General features: G+C 50.6%; 6 protein-coding genes across 6 annotated transcripts; 1 reads left to right on the plus strand and 5 right to left on the minus strand.

The window, feature by feature from the left end:
- Positions 1 to 884: 884 nt before the first annotated feature.
- Positions 885 to 5,318, minus strand: AFUA_5G13310 (Zn(II)2Cys6 transcription factor domain-containing protein). The gene is made up of 7 exons (XM_077804888.1): positions 5,107 to 5,318; positions 4,574 to 5,023; positions 3,610 to 4,477; positions 2,551 to 3,551; positions 2,455 to 2,502; positions 2,106 to 2,401; positions 885 to 2,053 (listed from the first exon to the last, which is right to left on the minus strand). The coding sequence occupies exons 2-7, from the start codon at positions 4,722 to 4,724 to the stop codon at positions 1,286 to 1,288; spliced, it is 3,132 nt and encodes a 1,043-aa protein (XP_077661024.1). The 5' UTR covers positions 4,725 to 5,023; positions 5,107 to 5,318; the 3' UTR covers positions 885 to 1,285.
- A 15-nt stretch (positions 5,319 to 5,333) lies between these two features.
- On the minus strand, positions 5,334 to 7,593 carry AFUA_5G13320 (putative UV radiation resistance protein (UVRAG); the record flags this gene model as incomplete). The annotated part of the gene is made up of 2 exons (XM_748229.2): positions 5,334 to 7,449; positions 7,510 to 7,593. 2 exons carry the CDS (start codon positions 7,591 to 7,593, stop codon positions 5,674 to 5,676), a joined length of 1,860 nt encoding a protein of 619 aa, XP_753322.1. The 3' UTR covers positions 5,334 to 5,673.
- Positions 7,594 to 8,021: 428 nt separating this feature from the next.
- On the plus strand, positions 8,022 to 9,119 carry AFUA_5G13330 (mitochondrial 54S ribosomal protein mL67; the record flags this gene model as incomplete). Its single annotated transcript, XM_748228.1, has 2 exons — positions 8,022 to 8,300; positions 8,364 to 9,119. The coding sequence occupies 2 exons, from the start codon at positions 8,022 to 8,024 to the stop codon at positions 9,117 to 9,119; spliced, it is 1,035 nt and encodes a 344-aa protein (XP_753321.1).
- A 648-nt stretch (positions 9,120 to 9,767) lies between these two features.
- ptcG (type 2C protein phosphatase PTC1) lies at positions 9,768 to 12,153 on the minus strand (the record flags this gene model as incomplete). Its single annotated transcript, XM_748227.2, has 3 exons — positions 12,053 to 12,153; positions 10,233 to 11,932; positions 9,768 to 10,181 (listed from the first exon to the last, which is right to left on the minus strand). The coding sequence occupies exons 2-3, from the start codon at positions 11,490 to 11,492 to the stop codon at positions 9,768 to 9,770; spliced, it is 1,674 nt and encodes a 557-aa protein (XP_753320.1). The 5' UTR covers positions 11,493 to 11,932; positions 12,053 to 12,153.
- A 598-nt stretch (positions 12,154 to 12,751) lies between these two features.
- On the minus strand, positions 12,752 to 14,894 carry cyp9 (PPIL2 family peptidylprolyl isomerase). The gene is made up of 4 exons (XM_748226.3): positions 14,799 to 14,894; positions 14,724 to 14,740; positions 13,442 to 14,652; positions 12,752 to 13,384 (listed from the first exon to the last, which is right to left on the minus strand). The coding sequence occupies exons 1-4, from the start codon at positions 14,806 to 14,808 to the stop codon at positions 12,883 to 12,885; spliced, it is 1,740 nt and encodes a 579-aa protein (XP_753319.2). The 5' UTR covers positions 14,809 to 14,894; the 3' UTR covers positions 12,752 to 12,882.
- Positions 14,895 to 15,190: 296 nt separating this feature from the next.
- AFUA_5G13360 (mRNA decapping enhancer EDC3) lies at positions 15,191 to 17,783 on the minus strand. Its single transcript, XM_748225.2, has 3 exons — positions 17,570 to 17,783; positions 15,768 to 17,513; positions 15,191 to 15,711 (listed from the first exon to the last, which is right to left on the minus strand). The coding sequence occupies exons 1-3, from the start codon at positions 17,682 to 17,684 to the stop codon at positions 15,464 to 15,466; spliced, it is 2,109 nt and encodes a 702-aa protein (XP_753318.1). The 5' UTR covers positions 17,685 to 17,783; the 3' UTR covers positions 15,191 to 15,463.
- Between the last annotated feature and the right edge of the window lie 69 nt (positions 17,784 to 17,852).

The following is a 17,852-nucleotide window of genomic DNA, read 5'->3' on the forward strand; positions in this document are numbered from 1 at the left end:
TTTCACCATCCACTCACACCCCAGCTCTGATTATTTTTCTTATTCAGTTTTCAGTTAGAACCCCCCGAGGTCCCGTCCACAACCCGAGGACTTCAGCCATTCAGAAGCTTTGATTCGGTTTTCACTCACCAGATCCCAAATTGAAAGGGTCGGAATCCGAGCAAATACCGGAGCTTGATGTTGGGACAATTCATCACGTGCAGCCTGTGGTTGTTGATCTTCAAAGATAAGCGAAGAGAAAGAGACTCTGGAGCATAGGATGACTAAAATGAATCGTTCATCAGGGCAGATCATTATTGACTGCCCTGCAGGGTCATATCGCAAGGCTATATGTCTTCATCTGGAGTTGGATATCCCGACATGGTGAATACGTCCTCGGATGTCATAGTAATATCACCGTTCCGTCCATACAAACCGCGGCTTTCAACGTCAGTGCTCTAGAGCACTTTACGATTACACACGAAATAACCGCAGGGGTCAAATGCCATTATCCCTACAAATTTCCGCAGTTCTGGCCGGGATGGCAGAGTCCATTTCCTTCATGATCGGCAGTTTGAGCTCTTCGGGCACTTCGGGTGGAGCAAGAAGTCTGCTTCTGTTGCACAAGAGAAAAGCCCTCCTGCGGCACGCATATGCGAGGTGATATCACTACCCTTAGAGAGAATAATAATAACTTACCTTAATGAGTAGACAATAGATAACACCCGGCAGGCTGATTGTAGACAGAGAAGTGACGGTTCATCATCACACTGCATAACTGATCGTGCGACACTGAAACATTAACGGTGCATACCAGGGAAACGCGCGTGCCTCGTTCTACGGTTCTAGAAGGTCATTTTTTAAGCTCATGTCCAAGGGTCTGGCTGGAGCGTTGACATTTGAAACTCCCGCATAGAAACATACAATGGCATGACACATTAAATTATCTTGAAACTGCCAAGCTGTCTGATAACCCTTATTCATACACTATACAAGACTTTGTCGAGAGTCATACTCAGGGGCAACTTCACAAATGAAATGCAAACATGCAAACAAGTGAAGGTCACCTGCTTGTTACCAAGAAACTATCCTGAGACAAGCATATAGAGGAACAAGCCACAGATACGCATGACCGCAGTGCTTGGCGCCCGGCAGCATAAAGTGTAGAACTCGTAGCCAAGGTAGATCCCCCCAAAAAAGGTAATCATGGGTGTAGCTCAACTGAATAATTGGCAACAGCGCCACCGTCAGATTAAGCATGATAAGCATGATAGACATTCGTCATTATTGTCGGAAATGGGATCAGCTAAGACTGCAAGAACTGGGACTGAAGGCCCTCGCGCCCTGCCGAATCGAGGCCGTCGCCCGTGCCGTCATACTGCTCGTTGAGGAGGACTTCAAGCATGTCAAACTCGCCTACCATTGGGCCTGTTCCTCCGAGGCCGTGATCAACAACGGCCGTCGAGCTGTTGAAAAAATGATCAAGTGGAAGCGCGAACCAGTCCGGAAGTCCGCCGGAGGTGCCGGCATTATCATTCATTGATTGCGAAGGAACGTTCGATCCTTCCATCCCTCCGGTGGGTGGCGATGTGTGCGGTTCATAGTAATTGTGGTACACCGACGGCGGTGGAGGCATGAATGAGACATTAATATTTGAAGAATTGATCGGCTGCGCCGGGATGGCTGCCAGCGGATCATGCACTGATCCCATTGTGGTACTCGCCGGATTATTGCCATCAACGTAGCCCATATTCTGTGCTGCAGTGTGGCTCGGTGTCCATGCATGGTTCGATCCATCCCGGCGGCCTTGGGCGCCATCGCGCGGACGCGGTGACTGGTGCCTGGAGACTGGTGTAGAGGTGCGATCTTGACTGTCACCTTCAACGCCTCGGTCCAGCGGTGCAAATCGCAAAAATCTTGTGCGAATGCTGGTCGTAAGCATTTCCACTAGCCGAGCAATGGCGTGGCTCAGGTGGACATCGTCGACGACACATGTCCTCAGCGCTTCCACCGTTCGATCCTGAAGGTCCAGAGATACACGTACATCATCCTCTTTCGCTCCGAGGGTGAATGTCTGCGGCCGTCAGTCAGGTATGCCATACGCACAGAAAATGACGGAGACCCACCTTGAGGATGAAGATCATGCCAGACAGAATCCGGAAGCATGTCCGCACGGGAGCATGCTTGAGGTGATCGCCTGGAACCAGATCATCCAGTACAGTTTGCAAAATCCGACGCGACGCGTCGACAACTTCCTGAATGTATTGCTCATTGACACGATACAGCTCCATGAGCATATGAAACCAATTGTTCGACGAGGGGCCAGAGCCTGGTCTCCCGCTCTGAGCCTGGGCAGCCTCGTTGGACATCGTGGTCCACCTGTCCACGACTGCTTGCAGAGCTAACGAATTAACATAAACGCCTGCTGAAGGTTAGGGCGTCACAATCTACAGTCAAAAATAAGAAGCCACTTACGGGTATATTCGTATTCAATCATCAAGATGTGCCGCATGGCAGGCGCGACTAAATAGTCAGCATATGTCAAGAGCAGATCCGGTACACTGTACTTACGGTCAATCGTGTCGATGTTATTCCGCCATTCTCTTAGAAAAGGCTGAAATCGGTCAATCTGGTCACGATATCGCCCACTCCTAATCAGTTCCGATGTCTGTTCATTAGAAGCGAACAACAGCTGATTGCTCTGATACATAATCTTGGTGATCCCAATCCAGCAGTCATGCATCCGATCAATATTGGTATCACCACCTTTTGAAGTTGACGCAGGAGTTGGTTGGATGTCATTAGTCCACTGTGGCAATGGAAGCATAGAAGGAATTCCCAGACGGCCACTGCTTTGCGTGATGTAAACGAGAATTAGACGCCGGAGTCGACGTTTTCGTGTCTGTTCGGCAGGAGAGTCGTTCGCAGTCTTTGCTTCGCTCTTCTGATCAAAGACTCCCAGCTCAAAAGCCAAGGCTTGTGCGGTGCTCAACAGCATCCAGGACATTCGATCAGACCGCCAAGCAGGCTCCAACCACTTCTGGAAGGCGAGCCTCCCCTCGCCTGAGGTCTGAGAAGACCGATGGTGCGTTGGCTCACCATCATGCTCGACATCCTTTTCAAGGCGAGCTTGAGTGTGCGCGTCCAAGTCCAAGAGTGTATTTTCATCATCACCAGGGGGGAAGTGTAAGTTTCTGGGGTGCCAGTCCGTGAGGATCAAGAGCGCCTCGATACTGCCCAGGGATCTCAAGTTCCCTTTGAGACTCACTTTGGCTGCGCTCGGGGCCAGGTCAAATGACCGAGGCTTGCTGATTCCAATGCCATTTCCGCCAAACTTCTCTTGGCCCCAGAAAAGACGCTCAATCATCCCCCGGAGATAAGACCAGAGTCGATCATGAATGTAGAATGACCGGGTATATGCTCCATCACCCTTGGGTTTCATATGTCGTGATGCGGTCGTAAGAATAGTGACAGCCAGTACAGGCTCATCAGTGAGAAGAGTGCGATGAGTTGAAGGCTGTGAAAAGTCCGGAATGACGATAGGGCTCAACGGAGCAAGATGTTCATAATAGCTATAATCTGTCAGAATAGAAGCATTCAAAGGGCAAGACAAGAAAGTTGAGCACTTACTATGCCACGTATGCCATGGATTCCTCGACGGTAAGCCAACCTGCACGAACAAATCGCAGACGTGACCAGGCTCTGACCGCATCGACGAACCCTGGATCCTGCAAGTTATCTATGGGTTCATTGTGATCGCGAGCTTCCGAATTTGTGTGATCCACGGAACCCGATCCTCCCGTACTATAGAAGTTACCCAGGGGCACGGTGCCAGACCGAGGCGCTCGCGGAAACGAACTGCCTCCGCTCCTAGGAGTCCCGGCCTGTGTCATAGGAGACATCGGAGAATTGAAGGACGAAACCGACCGCCGCGCGGCGTATCGATTCTCGAGGCTCTGCCGATTGAGGTCCTCCGTCCGCCCTGCCGCTTCGGACAGTAAGTGCAGAGCATCGTGACTATTACTGATCGCAGGCGACAACAGCTCAACTGCGGTGCGATTCATCATGGGCTGGCTTCCCTCAAGACTGAAACTCATCCCAGGGCGCTCCCCGAGCGGCCACATGGAAGGGCGCGCCGGTCTTGCATCCTGGAATTGCGAAGTGGAGGATGCAGGTTGATTAGTGCCGTATCGTTGACCGGCATCGGCGTGTGGTATTTGATTAGGGGCTGCAGGAGGTCCCTCGGACCACTTTTGTCGCGAATGCAGGCTGTCACCATCCAGCGATGTCGGCTCCGGTCGTGCGTTGTAAGAACCATCCGGCGAAGAACCGTTGGGAACCGCGTCTGCGACCATCATCCGCTTGTCACGGAGGAGAACCCCATCGACGTTGTCTTCGATCTCGGAGGGTTTCCGCTTGCGCCTGGTCGCGGAGAACTCGCATCGTTTGCTTTCGCGACGGCATCGTACACATGGAGGAGGACGCGGGTTATCGACACCTGCGACACTGGGATTAGCTCGTTTCTTCTTTTTCCAACTGCGCGCTTCCTAATTGCCGTGCAAAATGTATAACCGAAATATAGGATACAACTTACTGCCAAGGTCGCATTTGACCTTGCGTTTGCGGCAAGGGTCGCAGGCCTGATAACCGCGACGATGCTGAGGTTGAGGCGACGGCGACTTTTGGGCTTGGCCGTTCTGCGCATAAATTCCGTTCTCTTGCTGTGTATTACTGGCAGCCATCATGATCGTGTATAGCCGCCTTCTGCCGGCACAACAGAGGGAAGTGGATTATGGTGGATTTGGGGTATGCCGATGCAAAGCGAAGGGGCCGCCAGAAAGCGGTGGGGTTTGCGAGCCGTTTATCAGTTATCACACTTCTCCGGCGACTTTTTAATGACTTGAGTGATCCATCCTTTTTTCTCGGGGTAAAAGCACGAGTAGGCAATGCAATTCGTCCTCCTATCGACGAAAAAATGGATGGAAAGTTTCTGCGATGATGAAATGGAAGATAAAAGGGCGGATTATGAGATGATGGAGAAATGCTATTAACCTCGCTAAAGTCAGAATTCGCTGGGTCACCAAAAAAAATGCGGGGTAAAACAGGGGACAAAAAAATGGCACAGACGATAAAATGGAGAGCAGATCAATTATTTCCTTGGATTTCTAGGCAGAGAAGTGCTCTAATGGAACCTTCCGTGCCCTCTCGTTCGTTCCAAGTTCCCCGTATCCTGTGGTTCACCAGTCATGAGAGGCTGAAGAGGGATATCTGTTATCAATAATAATGCTAAGGTATCAGACTCCGGGCTAATCAGCGCGGAGCGTCCGGATTCCCTGTTCTTCCTAATTAAAGTACTACAGATAACAGCGAAGATGGCGTCCGCTCATTGGAACAAAATGTCCTTGCTAGCGCAGAAGCGAACAGGCACGACAACCCAACAGTGATTAACCAAGGATATGACCTGGTGATGGATTTCTAGAATCTGTGGAAGAAGATAGAAGGTTGCATCATGGCGTCTACCAAGTAACGAATTGAGTGGGAAATGGGGACCATCGCACGAATGGGAACAGTGACAGATAAGAGACGTGTACATGGATAGATTAATGGCCAACCGTCGACAAGACATGACAAACATCGTACTCTTCGAGAGTGCCTGATGAGACATTATTATTAGGCAACAGACGGCATAAGCTTCTAAGTCACTTGATAGGAGGTTGCGGTGCTAGGAAAGTGTGGGCTTGTTTGTTTGGCCTTGTCTGACGCGAGATCTCCATTTAATTTCGAGCTTGGTCTCACCTCTTTGCGAGGGAAAATCGACTCAGTATAGCCGACGCTGTCCTCGCTTCCCCGTCGCGACAGGCTGGGAGTTAGCCGACCTTGGAGGAGGCCACGAATCCCACCAGATTTGCGTGCTGGGATCTCTGAGGTACCAGCGGTGAGAACATACAAAAGATATTTCAGGTTGGGGAGAGTATGTCGGATATCGAGTGCTCGCAGGCTTAGCTTATTCAATAGGAACTCAATGTCTTTGTTCAGCAGGAAGACTCCATATTCAAACCGGTACTGAACATTGACCGGGTACAAAGGGTATGTCCGTTGAGGTAATGAGGCAGACACCGGATCTTGAATCAAGGAGTTCGACAGATATGGATAAACCGGGTATGGGATCGGAACCGATAGGTAGAACGAAAGCAAGTAAACCAAGTGTGCGGTATACCCAAGTGCAGCCGCGACGGCGTCCCGATCGATGTCGCCGAAATTTGAGTTGGGAAGGGCAAGCCCGGCGATAGTAAATGCCAGCGGCTTGTCGGGAATCGGCTCGATGGGGTAAATCGCAAGCAAGTCTTCGGCAATGCGCCGAATTTGACCTTTGGTTTCTTCAGTATTCTGTTTCAGCACCTGAGAGCAGGAGGCCAATTTCTGCTGAGCGTCTGGTAGATGACAGCGAGCCTTTTCCTGACTATACCGTCCACGCTCCATGGCTTCCCTTCGAGCTTTGATACTGGCAATAAGTTCCTCTTTGCGCTTCCATGTTGCGCGGAGCTGTTTTTTCCCCGCTGCGACGGCATGCTTGGTCAGAGCAAGCTTATCTTGGGCGCGGGAGACGTCACTTGTGAGAGTCATGGCATGATGGTTCTGTTCTAGGATCGCACTAATCTGCGACTCCAGTTTCTCTCTCGTGGCGAGCGCGTCCTGAATGCATTCGTCCAGATTCGCCAAGCGCATCAGGGCGTCGTAGGAAGATGTTGGCAAAACGACCCCATCTGAGAATTTTGACGCGGCCGAAGGTATCAAGGTGTTGGAGGATGGAATACCAGTTAGGTTAGTATACACACCGTCTGTCAGATGGAAGAGGATGGAGTTCGAGGGCAAGGGTTGATGGAAGCTATCCAACGATTTGCCGAGAAACTGTAGTGACTGCAGACACAATTGCAGTTCGACCAGCAACACATACTCCTTCATGGTCGTTGATTTCGCCCAGAGCTTGAGAGTAAGGCAATCCGCGCGGGAGACTTTCGGCCCGCAAACATTCAGATCAAACGCCTTGAAGCTGGGGTTCGTAGCATTCTCTACAACTTCGCTCACATAGACAGGAGTATCGATGCCGTCGCAATGAATTGAGAACCACGTATCCGCCATTCTGGTCTTCGTGATATCCTCCAACTTGATCTGTCTCATCTGTGGATTAGGGTCATTCCACGGTAGCATGCTTCTCCTCCGTAGTCGCCATGCAGGTTGCTGTTCGGCATCATCACGGCTGTCCGATGTAGCGGGCACAGTCTTTAGGTCGGCAAAAGATCGCGACTGGGGCAAGGGCCGGCTTGCGCTTTGAGCTAGAAGTTTGGAAGGAGATTGCAGAGAATTGGGGATCTCCTCATCGTCAATGGTCTTCCCACGAGGCCTGCTCAGGGGGGGCGTGATGACGAGGTTGCGGATCGATATGCCTTGTAAATGTCGGAGCTTGCGGTTCTAGAGTCGATGCGTAAGCAGCGTTCACAGAAACACTTCATTACGAAAAGTTTCAGATACCGAAGGAAGCAACCACGGCCTTTCGCGGCGAGTGCCAGCCTCGTCCTTGTCCAGCCCATTCGAAGTGTTCGCTGTTCGCGACATTGCGGGCGGTTAAGGACTCAGCAATAGCAGTGCGAGTGTTGTATTCGTCCGATCATTCTAGTGAGCACCTGGATAATGGTTTCGTCAACGAAAATTGAAAAATATATGTTACAACGATTTTTGCGCTGATTCTCGACTCGAAGAATGAAGGTAGTGATGATGATGCTTTCCCCGAGCTGGCCGAGCTTAAAGTGAATCTGCGGAGGTCCCGTTGCTGGCGACGATTCGCCCATTCTGTTCCAACAAAAATTGATCCACCCGACACTTTCCTCACTGCCCGGACACCGTGCAACTCCCATCCCACAGCCAGATCAACCACTGCACACTCCACAGTCTCAAGTCGCAATGCGCTAGAGTGAACTCACTCTACTGATTCTACTCTACACGTCAGTCCTATTTAAGACCGCCGAGCGGTGTTTCCGGCCGCAATGGCCTCCTCTCAGTCGTTCGCCAAACCTTTCCAGAAGATCCTGGACCCGACTAAGATCGGAACCTGGAATGTCGTCCGTCGTCCACCGATCGAAAATCACAGTGTTATTCAGGGAAAGCCTCGGGAACAAAACTCGAATGCCTTCAAGACACATCAGTGGAAGGAGGGAGTGCGGTTAAGAAAGGCGCTCAATGCCATCACCCACGGCAAGAATATCTTTGTCTACCACAACATCCGCACTAACCAGGTGGTATACTCATTGACAAGATATCTGGAGGTGCGTACTGCCATCGTCCATCCGTCACAGTCTGTCTTTCTAATATGTTTCGTGCAAATGTAGAAAAACAATGTCCTCCGCCAACTCATTTACCACGGCAAAAAGACTGTTCCCGCCACCCTTCGAAAAGACATGTGGGTGCCGTACTACTCAGTGCACTTTACCGACTCCAAGGTCGGTCTGCGAGCGTACCACCTCCTCCGCGAATTCTCCATGCAGCGCCAGCTCGCTCCGCCCCGCGAAATGATCACCATCACCGAACAATTCCTCGCCCAGAAGCGGCCCCGCAACCCGGAAGAGGCGAAAAAATTCGACGAGAAGTACGCCAATAAGGTCGGCTGGCTGATGGAGAAGAAAGACCGGGCTCGCGCGGTCATGGATCAAAAGGCTACCAGCGTTGCGGATATCGCCGCCGTGCTCTCCATCCAGGAGGATGAGATCGCGAATGGGTTTGCGGATGGCAAGAGGGGATATCTGACTCCAGCTGCTCGGAGACGAAGAAGGGAGGCGAGGAAGAAGGAACACGAGAAGTCTGCCGAGCAGGCCGAGCGTGTGGCTGCTTTCGCGCAGACCCTGAGCACACCGGAGGTCGACTACTCGATCGAGGACCCTAACGAGGATGCGGAGCTCCTGGGAGACAACGGGGTCAAGATCCTCTGGGCTGATATTCACGACGCTCGCTTTGCGGAGAAATGGCCTGATCGTGTCTGGCATGGCGAGTTGGATCTGAGCCGCGACCATGTTATGCCCGGTGAGAAGCAAATCCCTGGCAAGAAGGATTTGCTGGCGAGCGGTCAGTTCAAAGAGAAGCAGGCTTAGATGAAGGGTGTATTCGACGGTATGTAGGAATCGGCGATAGATTGGGCTGTGGATATTCGCATCTCCCCAACGTGACTTTGCACTTGGCACTATACAAACTGTACTCTTAGATACTACTTTACTTTTGTGCTGGGAATGTTGATGGCGTTTAGCAGACAATATTTGAATTCATCCGATAAATCAGTAATCTGCTGGTAAGACCACAGGAAAATGTACTGCTCGCGGGTCTGGTAATCTGAGTAGATCGAAATGGCATATGAAATTTATATCTGAGTAATGTGGCGATACAAAGTGCAGGATTGTGCTTGCATGGGAATGTGAAAACCAGGTCAAGCTCCGCTATCCCCGGGTGCGAAGTGAAAGATCTCAGATAAGGCAGCAAAGTGATAGGATGGAATATGAGAGCGAGAGATATGGAGGGTCAACACGCCTCAGGGGCGCAGGTCATCTGGGTTGCTGCAGCTATTGGACACTCAAATCAATCAACACCAGTGACTAAGCAAAAACGAAGCAGTATAACGAGAGAGCAAGACGAAGCCTTGTTGTTTGCCTCCAAGAATACCAGGCATAGAGAACTTTTATCACGTCGTGGGATGAAGCGTTTCAGTTCTGTAGTGCGCGAAATCGCATCGCACTTATGTACTTCCATTAATGGACTGACTCAACCTTATTCGGCGAAGTTGCCTCAATAGGGATCTCTGGCCCTGGCCCATCATCAGCCATCTTCTGTAAAACCTCATCCATGACTTTCTCTGCTGGCTCGACATTATCGGTGATTTCTGTATTGGCCATGCTCTTTCTGGCCCCCTCGACAATCTTATCAGCCTCGCTCACTCCGTATCCCACATGCGTGACTGGATCACCGTCGACACCGATCGGGTCGACCGCGCGGTTGACGACCTCCTTGACGCGATTGTTGTCAAACCGAATCACCATGCAAGAGAGGTTATCAGTGCTGAAGCGAGCAAGGGCATGATCAACCAGCATTTTGGAGGCTTCCTGAGCATCCTGTATATTCCGTATCAGATCTACCGCTTCTTGGTCACTACATACGTCCCACAACTGTCAAAACATTAGCGTCAATAGGAACTAGTAAAGAGAAAGAATGCTCACCCCGTCGCAGGCCAGAATGATAAACTCATCCTGGTCGGGTTGTATGACTGTCTCTGTAGTATACGGGTGGCCAGTCACAAGATCTTTGAGATAGGCATCACCTAGAGCTCGCGTGACCGCAAGGACTCCGTTTACTCTGTTGTTGAGTATCAATCCTCCGGCGTTGGCAATCCGTTTCCCCTCATTTTCGTCACTGCCTTTGTGGTCGTAAGATAATCGTAGCGCTTTACCGTTGCGACATAAGATGATGCGAGCGTCGCCAACATTCGCAGTATAGAGAACTCGTTGACGGGAGGCTTTCTCTTGCAATGTTGGGAGCACAGATACAGGTGCTGATTGGGTTGGGGTGTTGTCAGCTTCCGAATTGGGTTCGGCGGCGGCGGCGACAGCGGCTGGAGCCAATGCTGCAGAGCCGGTCACGGAATGAGAGCAAGGGACTCTGTCCTCCCAGCGTAGAAGAGCAATGACTGCGGTACACCCGCTGTTTTTCAACGGCAGCTTCTCCAGCTGCTGGTCCACAGAAGTGAAAGTCTGGTCGAGCAGCTCCGGAACCGGAGTGTTGGGGTTTTTCCGCATGACCTCTTCCAAAATTAGATGTAGCTTCTTCCCGCACCACTCGGCAGCGAATGTGCCAGCATGCCCGTCGAAGATCGCGAAATACCCGTTATCAGTTTCGACGACGCTGGTCTCTTCTGCAGCAGAAGGCGAGACATCACCGGACTGCCTTCTGCCATTGACATCAGCCCGGCCAGAGGGTGCGGGCGTCCCCAAGAAGTTGTAGAGGTATGCATGAGTATCTTCCATAGTCCGACGACATCTTCGGTTCCGGTCCTCTGTGACACCAACTCTGAATGATGAGCGCGGGGTGGGTAATGATTCACCGGCAGAATTGTTCAACGACCCTTGAGGGACAATCAATGCCGGATCCATTCTCCCAAGTTTGTGTAACGAAGTAGGTGGCGAGTGAGCCACGGTAAGGGTTGCAGCGGTTTCACGAGAGTTGCTCCAACTTAATGAGTTTTTGGCGTTGGAGAACAATGTCGCTGCTTTGGTGACGGTACTGCTTCTCCTCTTCTTCTCGCCGCCAGGACTGGGTTCGTCGCTCGCTCTGCGACCAAAGAATCCACTGGGAGGAGAAAATTTCTTCTGAGATACGGTAGCTTCGTCGGTCTTGACGGTCAGGGACGGGGTAGTGATGGCCTCCGAGTGTGGAATTGTTTCTAGTTTATCTTTGGGTGGGCTCGAGGAGCCACTGAACATTCTGTTCAGCAACCCACCCTGGCTAGAAAAACTTCTTCTCTTATTACCTGCCAGCTTGATAGGTAGCCCTTTGGGAAGGAAAGAAGATCACTGAAGGTGTACGACGGGAGTTACGACGGTAAGGGAGTGGAGAACGACGGAGAACGAGGTACTGACGTAGGTCGGGAGGAAGCGCTGCTGCGGATTCGAGGGGAAGATGGCTATGATATAAACTGTCAGTAAGTAGTTGATCCTACACAAGGTTCAATGACTATAATGCGAGCGATAATGACTGCTAGCGGATTAGAGAATCAACCCAGCAATGCCGGGGGAGGATGATGCTATCCAACAACCGCAGTTGGAGGGAATCTCAAACCCTCGCGCCGTGGTAAGGGGCTGAATGGGTGACCAAGGGGACAAAAGCAGATTACAAGTCATCAGGGTCAATCCTTCAAGAGACCCTAAACAGTTATGCTCAGTTCGGGTGTCATGGGCGCTTGAAGGCAAACCCCACCGCACGTCGACGGAAACAGTATGGTATCAGGCCGCTTCACCAAATCAATAGGAAGGTAAACACTCACGGAATGGTAGGATAGTATCTAGGGGTCGTCTGGATCTTCTCAATTTAATCGATAGCCGTCAAATTGATGAACAGATGGTAGCGCAATACAGATGATGGTTTGGGGGGGGGGGGCGGAACTGATGAACACTTATTATTAGTAGCAGCAGCAGTACGGAGTAGTGACCACTACTAACAACTAATAGTAATAGTTAGTAATAATCCTGGGGAGAGGGGAAGTCTGCCTTACTGCCTTGGGAACTGTTTGGGTCATTGGGTCACCCCTAGACTGCGGCTACGCTAAGCCTAATACGGCAACGCAGCTGCAGACCAAGTCCCGAAACGGCGGGATGACGGAGATAAACTTGGCCGAGGATCGGGGATGGATGGAGAAAGGGATTTGGATCAAGACTGGAACACCAGAGACCTGAAGAGCTTAGAATTGGCATCACCCTCATGAAATGGGAAGTTTCAGGAAGTAATGAAGCTAGATGAATCATTGGAAGTTGTAATAGGAGCCCTCAGTGCAGATTGTCATATACTGGATATTCTTAGGAGGTATTGGACATCACAGACTTCACTGTTTGATAAACGGTGGCTGAACAAAGACACTGTACTTTTTTATCGTCTGAAGTTGCAAACAATTCCTTTGTCGACGTGTTGTTCACAAAGATTACAGCAAAATATATCCAAAGGGAGCCAATAGGCTACTTTATATTATGGTACTCTAGTTTACAGGGCTGTCTGCAAGGCAGCTTAGCTGCCTATGACAACAAATTAGCTATCATAGGTTCCATACATAAACGTGTTCGATCATCGTATAAGGCTGAAAGTACTCCGTATGTAACATGCTCAATCCCAGGAACTGAAATCACCAAAGCCTCCACCACCCTTGAATTTCTTCTTTGCAGGCTCCGGCTCCGGCCCCTCATCCACGAACTCAACAATCTCGTCCTCCCCCTGATTTGCCTGGTTCGCCAGTGCGGCCTTGAGGTACTTCCCTACTCCCCCAGCTGAGCTCTCGCCTGCTTCTGTCGCACCAGGTCCTCGAACTCGTTTCCCAGTCCAGGTTATGCGATCATCGTCTATCTCCTGAGATGTCTTGGTGTCATCTGTCACGGTCGTACCTTTCGCCTCGTCTGCCTGCTTCTGTTTCAAAAACTCCTCGAATGGATCCACAAAGATTGTTACGTCTTTGATGCGGATGTCAGGAGTAGGTCGGTTGGTTGTAGGATTCACTGGGTGAGTTTCCATGTTGTTCAATGTTGGCGACGAGGGTGTTGGGTCGTCTATTACATGACCGAAAATGGTATGTTTGTTGTTCAAATGAGGCAGCGCGCGGTAAGCAATGAAGCTGCGATAATTGTCAGCATTTGATTTAAGGCAATCAGACACGGCAGCCAGAACTTACAATTGACTACTGTTGGTGTTTTTGCCTTTGTTGGCCATACTTAAGGTTCCTCGAGAGTCGTGTTTCAAAGGCCCTTCGAACTCATCGTTGAAGTATTTGCCCCAGATACTCTCACCTCCGCGGCCAGTACCAGTAGGGTCTCCACCCTGGATCATGAATCCCTTGATATTGCGATGGAAAGTGACATCTTTGTAATAACCTTTCTTGGCCAGTTTGATGAAATTCCACACGGCTTTAGGCGCATACTCAGTGTGCAACTCCAGATTCACGTCGCCTAGCGTAGTCGAGATTCGAGCATAACCTTTTTGCTTAACTCGCCCTCGTTTTAACATGTACTCTTCATCTGAAAGAAGTGCAAGCTCGGCCGACGTATGCGGCGTCATACCAGTGCTTGTAAACGACGCAGCGGCCAGACCAGTAGTATGCCTTGCCGCATTGTACGGAATAGGTTTCCCAGCCTGGTGTGAAACGGTCTTTTGCGACGCAGCTGTGGCACTCATACCCGGCTTTGTCAAACCCTTTGACGCGGCACCCGACTCGGCGCGCTGAGCCCTCTCGGCACGAGCCTTCGCTACAGCTTCCTTCGCCTTCAGGATCTTCGCCGCATTTCCCAACGCATTGAAATTGACATTATTCGACGGATCCTCTCGTTCCCGTATTTGTTGCTCAGTCAACGCACTCTCTCCCTCCTTCAAATAATTGAACGTACTCAGATTCCTCGACTCGATATTCTGCGGGTCTTGTAGCGTGATTATATCCTTGCGGCTGAACTCCTCATCCGTAACAAGATCGCGCCACAGCTTCCCCTTGATGTTTAACCGCTCGACAGTATCCCATGCAAAAACATTGCCTGTGTTGCGCAAAGCGACGATGTGCGTGTTGTCCGTCAAGACCTTGTACGTGACCGGATCGACATACTCGCCCGACTCGTTTTTCGCGATATTAAGCTTGATGAGGTCGGAGCTCTTCAACGGCGACCCGTCCACAGGATTTGTACCGTGTTTCTTAATCCAGGGCAGAATGCTGGTTAGGTCGAATATGGTTCCTGATGGTGTGCAAACCGGATGCGAGAAGGGTTGGAGTGAGAGGGAGCAGAAATTGAATGGGAGACGTCTGAAACCGGCGTTCTCTCCTCCCCGCCTCGCTTTCCCTACACCAGCGCCTGCGCTGGCCGAATACGCATCTTCCGACGCCCACTCGGAGTGTGTGATCTATGGAGAGTTCATGTTAGCAGCTTGCGACACCGGAGTCATGAAGGCAGAGAAAGTGTGGAACATCATACGTAAAGCTTATCCGTTCCTAACAAGTCAGGAGTCAGTTGTAAGCGTTGGAAATATAGTTTGGTAAAGAAACTCACCCTTGCCCATTTCCAATCTTCAGTGAGTTAGGATTTATTTGGCCAAATCAATCTGTGTAGTTGATTTCATGATCTTCAGCGCAAGTGGTAGGATTATTTCCAGATATGATGTATCAGTACGCACTAGTAAATTTAATCTAACCAGTTAAGGCTAGCGTTGTACGGAGTATTTAGGAGATCATCTCCATTTTAACTAAGCTCCAAGACAAGGGCTAGTACAGAAAAGGAAAGGGACCTATACAGTGGAAGTTCTAATCCTGCGCGCTGCTATTATGTATTTGCCTTTTGTCGAACAGCTGTACCCGGCATGGAATTTGGATCATACGTTCGAAGATGTCGGTTTTATTCTATTCCATTTGGGCCTCAGAATCCTTAGTTGACCATGGGAGGTTATGGTTGAACTCCAGATATCGATTCAAGACCGTCATTTAACCGTGGTATAATAGATATACGATACAGCATTGTGTCAATCGTGATAATGCAAGCTACATATAGTACATGCTTTTTAATGTATGCTTCCTTGGAGTGTAGTACATGCAAAAGTCTCAGCTTGCTCTCAATGACCGCAGAACGTATCCCACAACCATACCCTTATAAGAATGTCAAAAATGACCCATAGCGCCCGAAGTGTATCTTTGTATCGTTCAAATTCAAAAACCGTTTGTTTAAGCAGGAGGAGGTTGGAAGCGGAGAGGAACCACCCAGCGATTCCCAAAGTCGATACCGTGCCGGCGACGGGTGCCATACTTACGCCAAACGATTTGCGGAATACCAATGTCTGCGACGGAAAGTTTCCAGGAAAGGCCCTCTCCGGCCAGGAGGGCATTAACGACTCCCGTCTTAGGGGCTCCAAGACAGACTACGGATGTGGAATTGACGCATACTCGGCCGTCTTCGACCATCGTCACTTCGCCTATTAAAGTGTCAGAGATTTGGCAGGCATGCATAGGAAGAAGCTTTCGAACTCACCGCTGGAAGCCGATAGGCCAGATGGAACATCGACGGACAGGATATCAAGGTTACTACGGTTGACCCAAGCGATCATTTCGAAAGCAATAGCTTGATCGTCGGTGCGTAAGTCCTCAAAGGAGATGTGAATACCAAAGAGAGCATCAACAACCAGGTCAGGCGCAAAGTCAGAGCTTGAGAGCTGTGCGGAAAGGTCTTCCCATCTAAAGACACGCCCACCAATCTTCTTGAATACATCAAGCTGTTTGCGGCAGCTTTCAAGTAACTCATTCTCGTGTTCCAGACCCAGAACACATAAGGTGACACGGTGACCACGATTACGAAGATGGCGTGAGGCAGAAACAGCTCGGGCTCCAGTACGATGGTTGCCGGTAAGTACAAGGATCGTGGGGGCAGCAGCATCATTCGACAAGAGACCGACAGCAGCTTCTGCTATGTCTCTCCCAGCATTCTCGGTAATCATATCCTCCGTCAACCCCAGCTCTGCGACTGCAATTTGCTCCACTTCGAGAGTTTGCAACGGGCTAACTGTGGGGCAGCTGCGATTGGTAGTTGTAAGGCGCAATGAAGCTCCCGGTCCAACAGCGCCGGTCATTGGTGATGCTGACATGGGTGTCTTATTAGGGCGAGGGCTTGTAGTACGTGATGAGCTTAGCTGGCTTCGCCCAATTGAATTGATCTGCGGTGCCACCGGAGGTTGTCCAAGAGCTGCACTTCCCTTCCGAGACTCTCGCGCACGTCCTGATGTCCTGGAGTGTTCGCGGCCCGAATAACTACCACTGCCGAGCTTCGCATCGCTCCGTCCGAGGTCTGAATCTGCGTTATCACTGTCCTGCGGGCTGTCGAGCACGTTTTCTGTCCAGTGGAGATTCTTCCCACCATTTGTTCCAGGTCTCGGTCTCCTATTGAAGCTGACCAATCGATCCTCATCCGCGGTAGTGTCGTCGTTTCTAATTTCCTCAAAAACTCTTCTTTTATCGAACTTGGATAGATTGCTTTCAAAATCGAAGTCGCCCATCTCCTGGATATCCGTTGCGTCCTCAGTTGCCCAGCCATTGGGGTCTTCAGCGTACCCACGACCCTTCTTCTTGCGACGTCGTCCAGCAGGATCGGGGAAATTTTCCTTGTAATTTTGTGGGGTCTTAAATTCAGATGTGTCGGCTGGCTGGACAAATGCAGTCTGGCGCCAGCCCTTGGTTTTCGGATTTGTATTATTTGCCCCATCGTGCTCATTGCCGGCGACATTTTGAGGATGTCCTGTCCGACCACTCCGGCGGCTTCGCTTAGTTGTAAATTGTGAAGCGGCTTGCAGCGGCGCCAAGCCTTCATTGTCATCCAGCGTATCGTGCGGCTTCTCCGTCTGTGGCGCGACCTTAGGAGCCTTAGCATTGTTGTCAACATTCAGCTCCAGATTGCTGAATGGCTCCGTTAGAGCAGCCGAAACCGTCGCGTCTCCATAATGAGCTTGTTGGGAAGCCTGAACCCGATGGGCGCTCAGCACATTAGGGACGGATTGGCTCTGCAACACAGGCGGACTAAAGGATTTCGGAGGCGGCTTTCCATAGCTGACAATCGCCGGATCCACAAACGATTGTTGGGTTGGAGTTATAGATGACTTGCGGCCATGTTGATTTTCTAGGTTGCTATAGGTGGTCTGCGTCTTAGAAGGCCCCAGAGAGAGATCTGCAATGTCGGGAGCTTCGATGGAATAGGTAGGCAATTGTTGCCCGGTCCATGAAAGTGTCACTGAGAGCCACAGTTAGATCGATACCCCTCGGTCTGGTCAAGGCAAAAACACATACCATCTCTTAGCATCAGACGTTGACCAATGACGTTGGCCACTACTCCTTGAACGCTTGCGTTTGGTGGTGCTCGAAGCGTCACGGAGACATTGTAGCCAATAAACTCTGACGCCATGCCGCGGAACAGATGTTAATCACAAATGTAACGCTCTTCTAATATTTAAACAGCACGAGGCTGCGAGAGAAGGTGAGGGGAAGTAGAGGAAGGGAATCGTTGCACAGTGTCGCAAAAGTGAATTGTCAGCTTGCAATCACCTTAGATAGCATCACGTGCAGAGTATCT

The sequence above is a fragment of the Aspergillus fumigatus genome, chromosome 5 (assembly GCF_000002655.1).
Source record: "Aspergillus fumigatus Af293 chromosome 5, whole genome shotgun sequence".
Taxonomy (NCBI): domain Eukaryota; kingdom Fungi; phylum Ascomycota; class Eurotiomycetes; order Eurotiales; family Aspergillaceae; genus Aspergillus; species Aspergillus fumigatus.

What these genes read in the sequence shown, in the direction of transcription:
- AFUA_5G13310 (XM_077804888.1), bottom strand. Translation starts at nt 4,724, where the DNA reads ATGATGGCTGCCAGTAATACACAGCAAGAGAACGGAATTTATGCGCAG. An exon ending in GGTCAAATGCGACCTTGGCA is followed by an intron (nt 4,478 to 4,573) that starts GTAAGTTGTATC and finishes CCAGTGTCGCAG; the next exon opens with GTGTCGATAACCCGCGTCCT. An exon ending in GCATGATCTTCATCCTCAAG is followed by an intron (nt 2,054 to 2,105) that starts GTGGGTCTCCGT and finishes TGACGGCCGCAG; the next exon opens with ACATTCACCCTCGGAGCGAA.
- AFUA_5G13360 (XM_748225.2), bottom strand. Translation starts at nt 17,684, where the DNA reads ATGGCGTCAGAGTTTATTGGCTACAATGTCTCCGTGACGCTTCGAGCA. An exon ending in ACGTCTGATGCTAAGAGATG is followed by an intron (nt 17,514 to 17,569) that starts GTATGTGTTTTT and finishes TGTGGCTCTCAG; the next exon opens with TGACACTTTCATGGACCGGG. An exon ending in TGGCCTATCGGCTTCCAGCG is followed by an intron (nt 15,712 to 15,767) that starts GTGAGTTCGAAA and finishes ACACTTTAATAG; the next exon opens with GCGAAGTGACGATGGTCGAA.
- cyp9 (XM_748226.3), bottom strand. An exon ending in AACACCAACAGTAGTCAATT is followed by an intron (nt 13,385 to 13,441) that starts GTAAGTTCTGGC and finishes CAATTATCGCAG; the next exon opens with CTTCATTGCTTACCGCGCGC.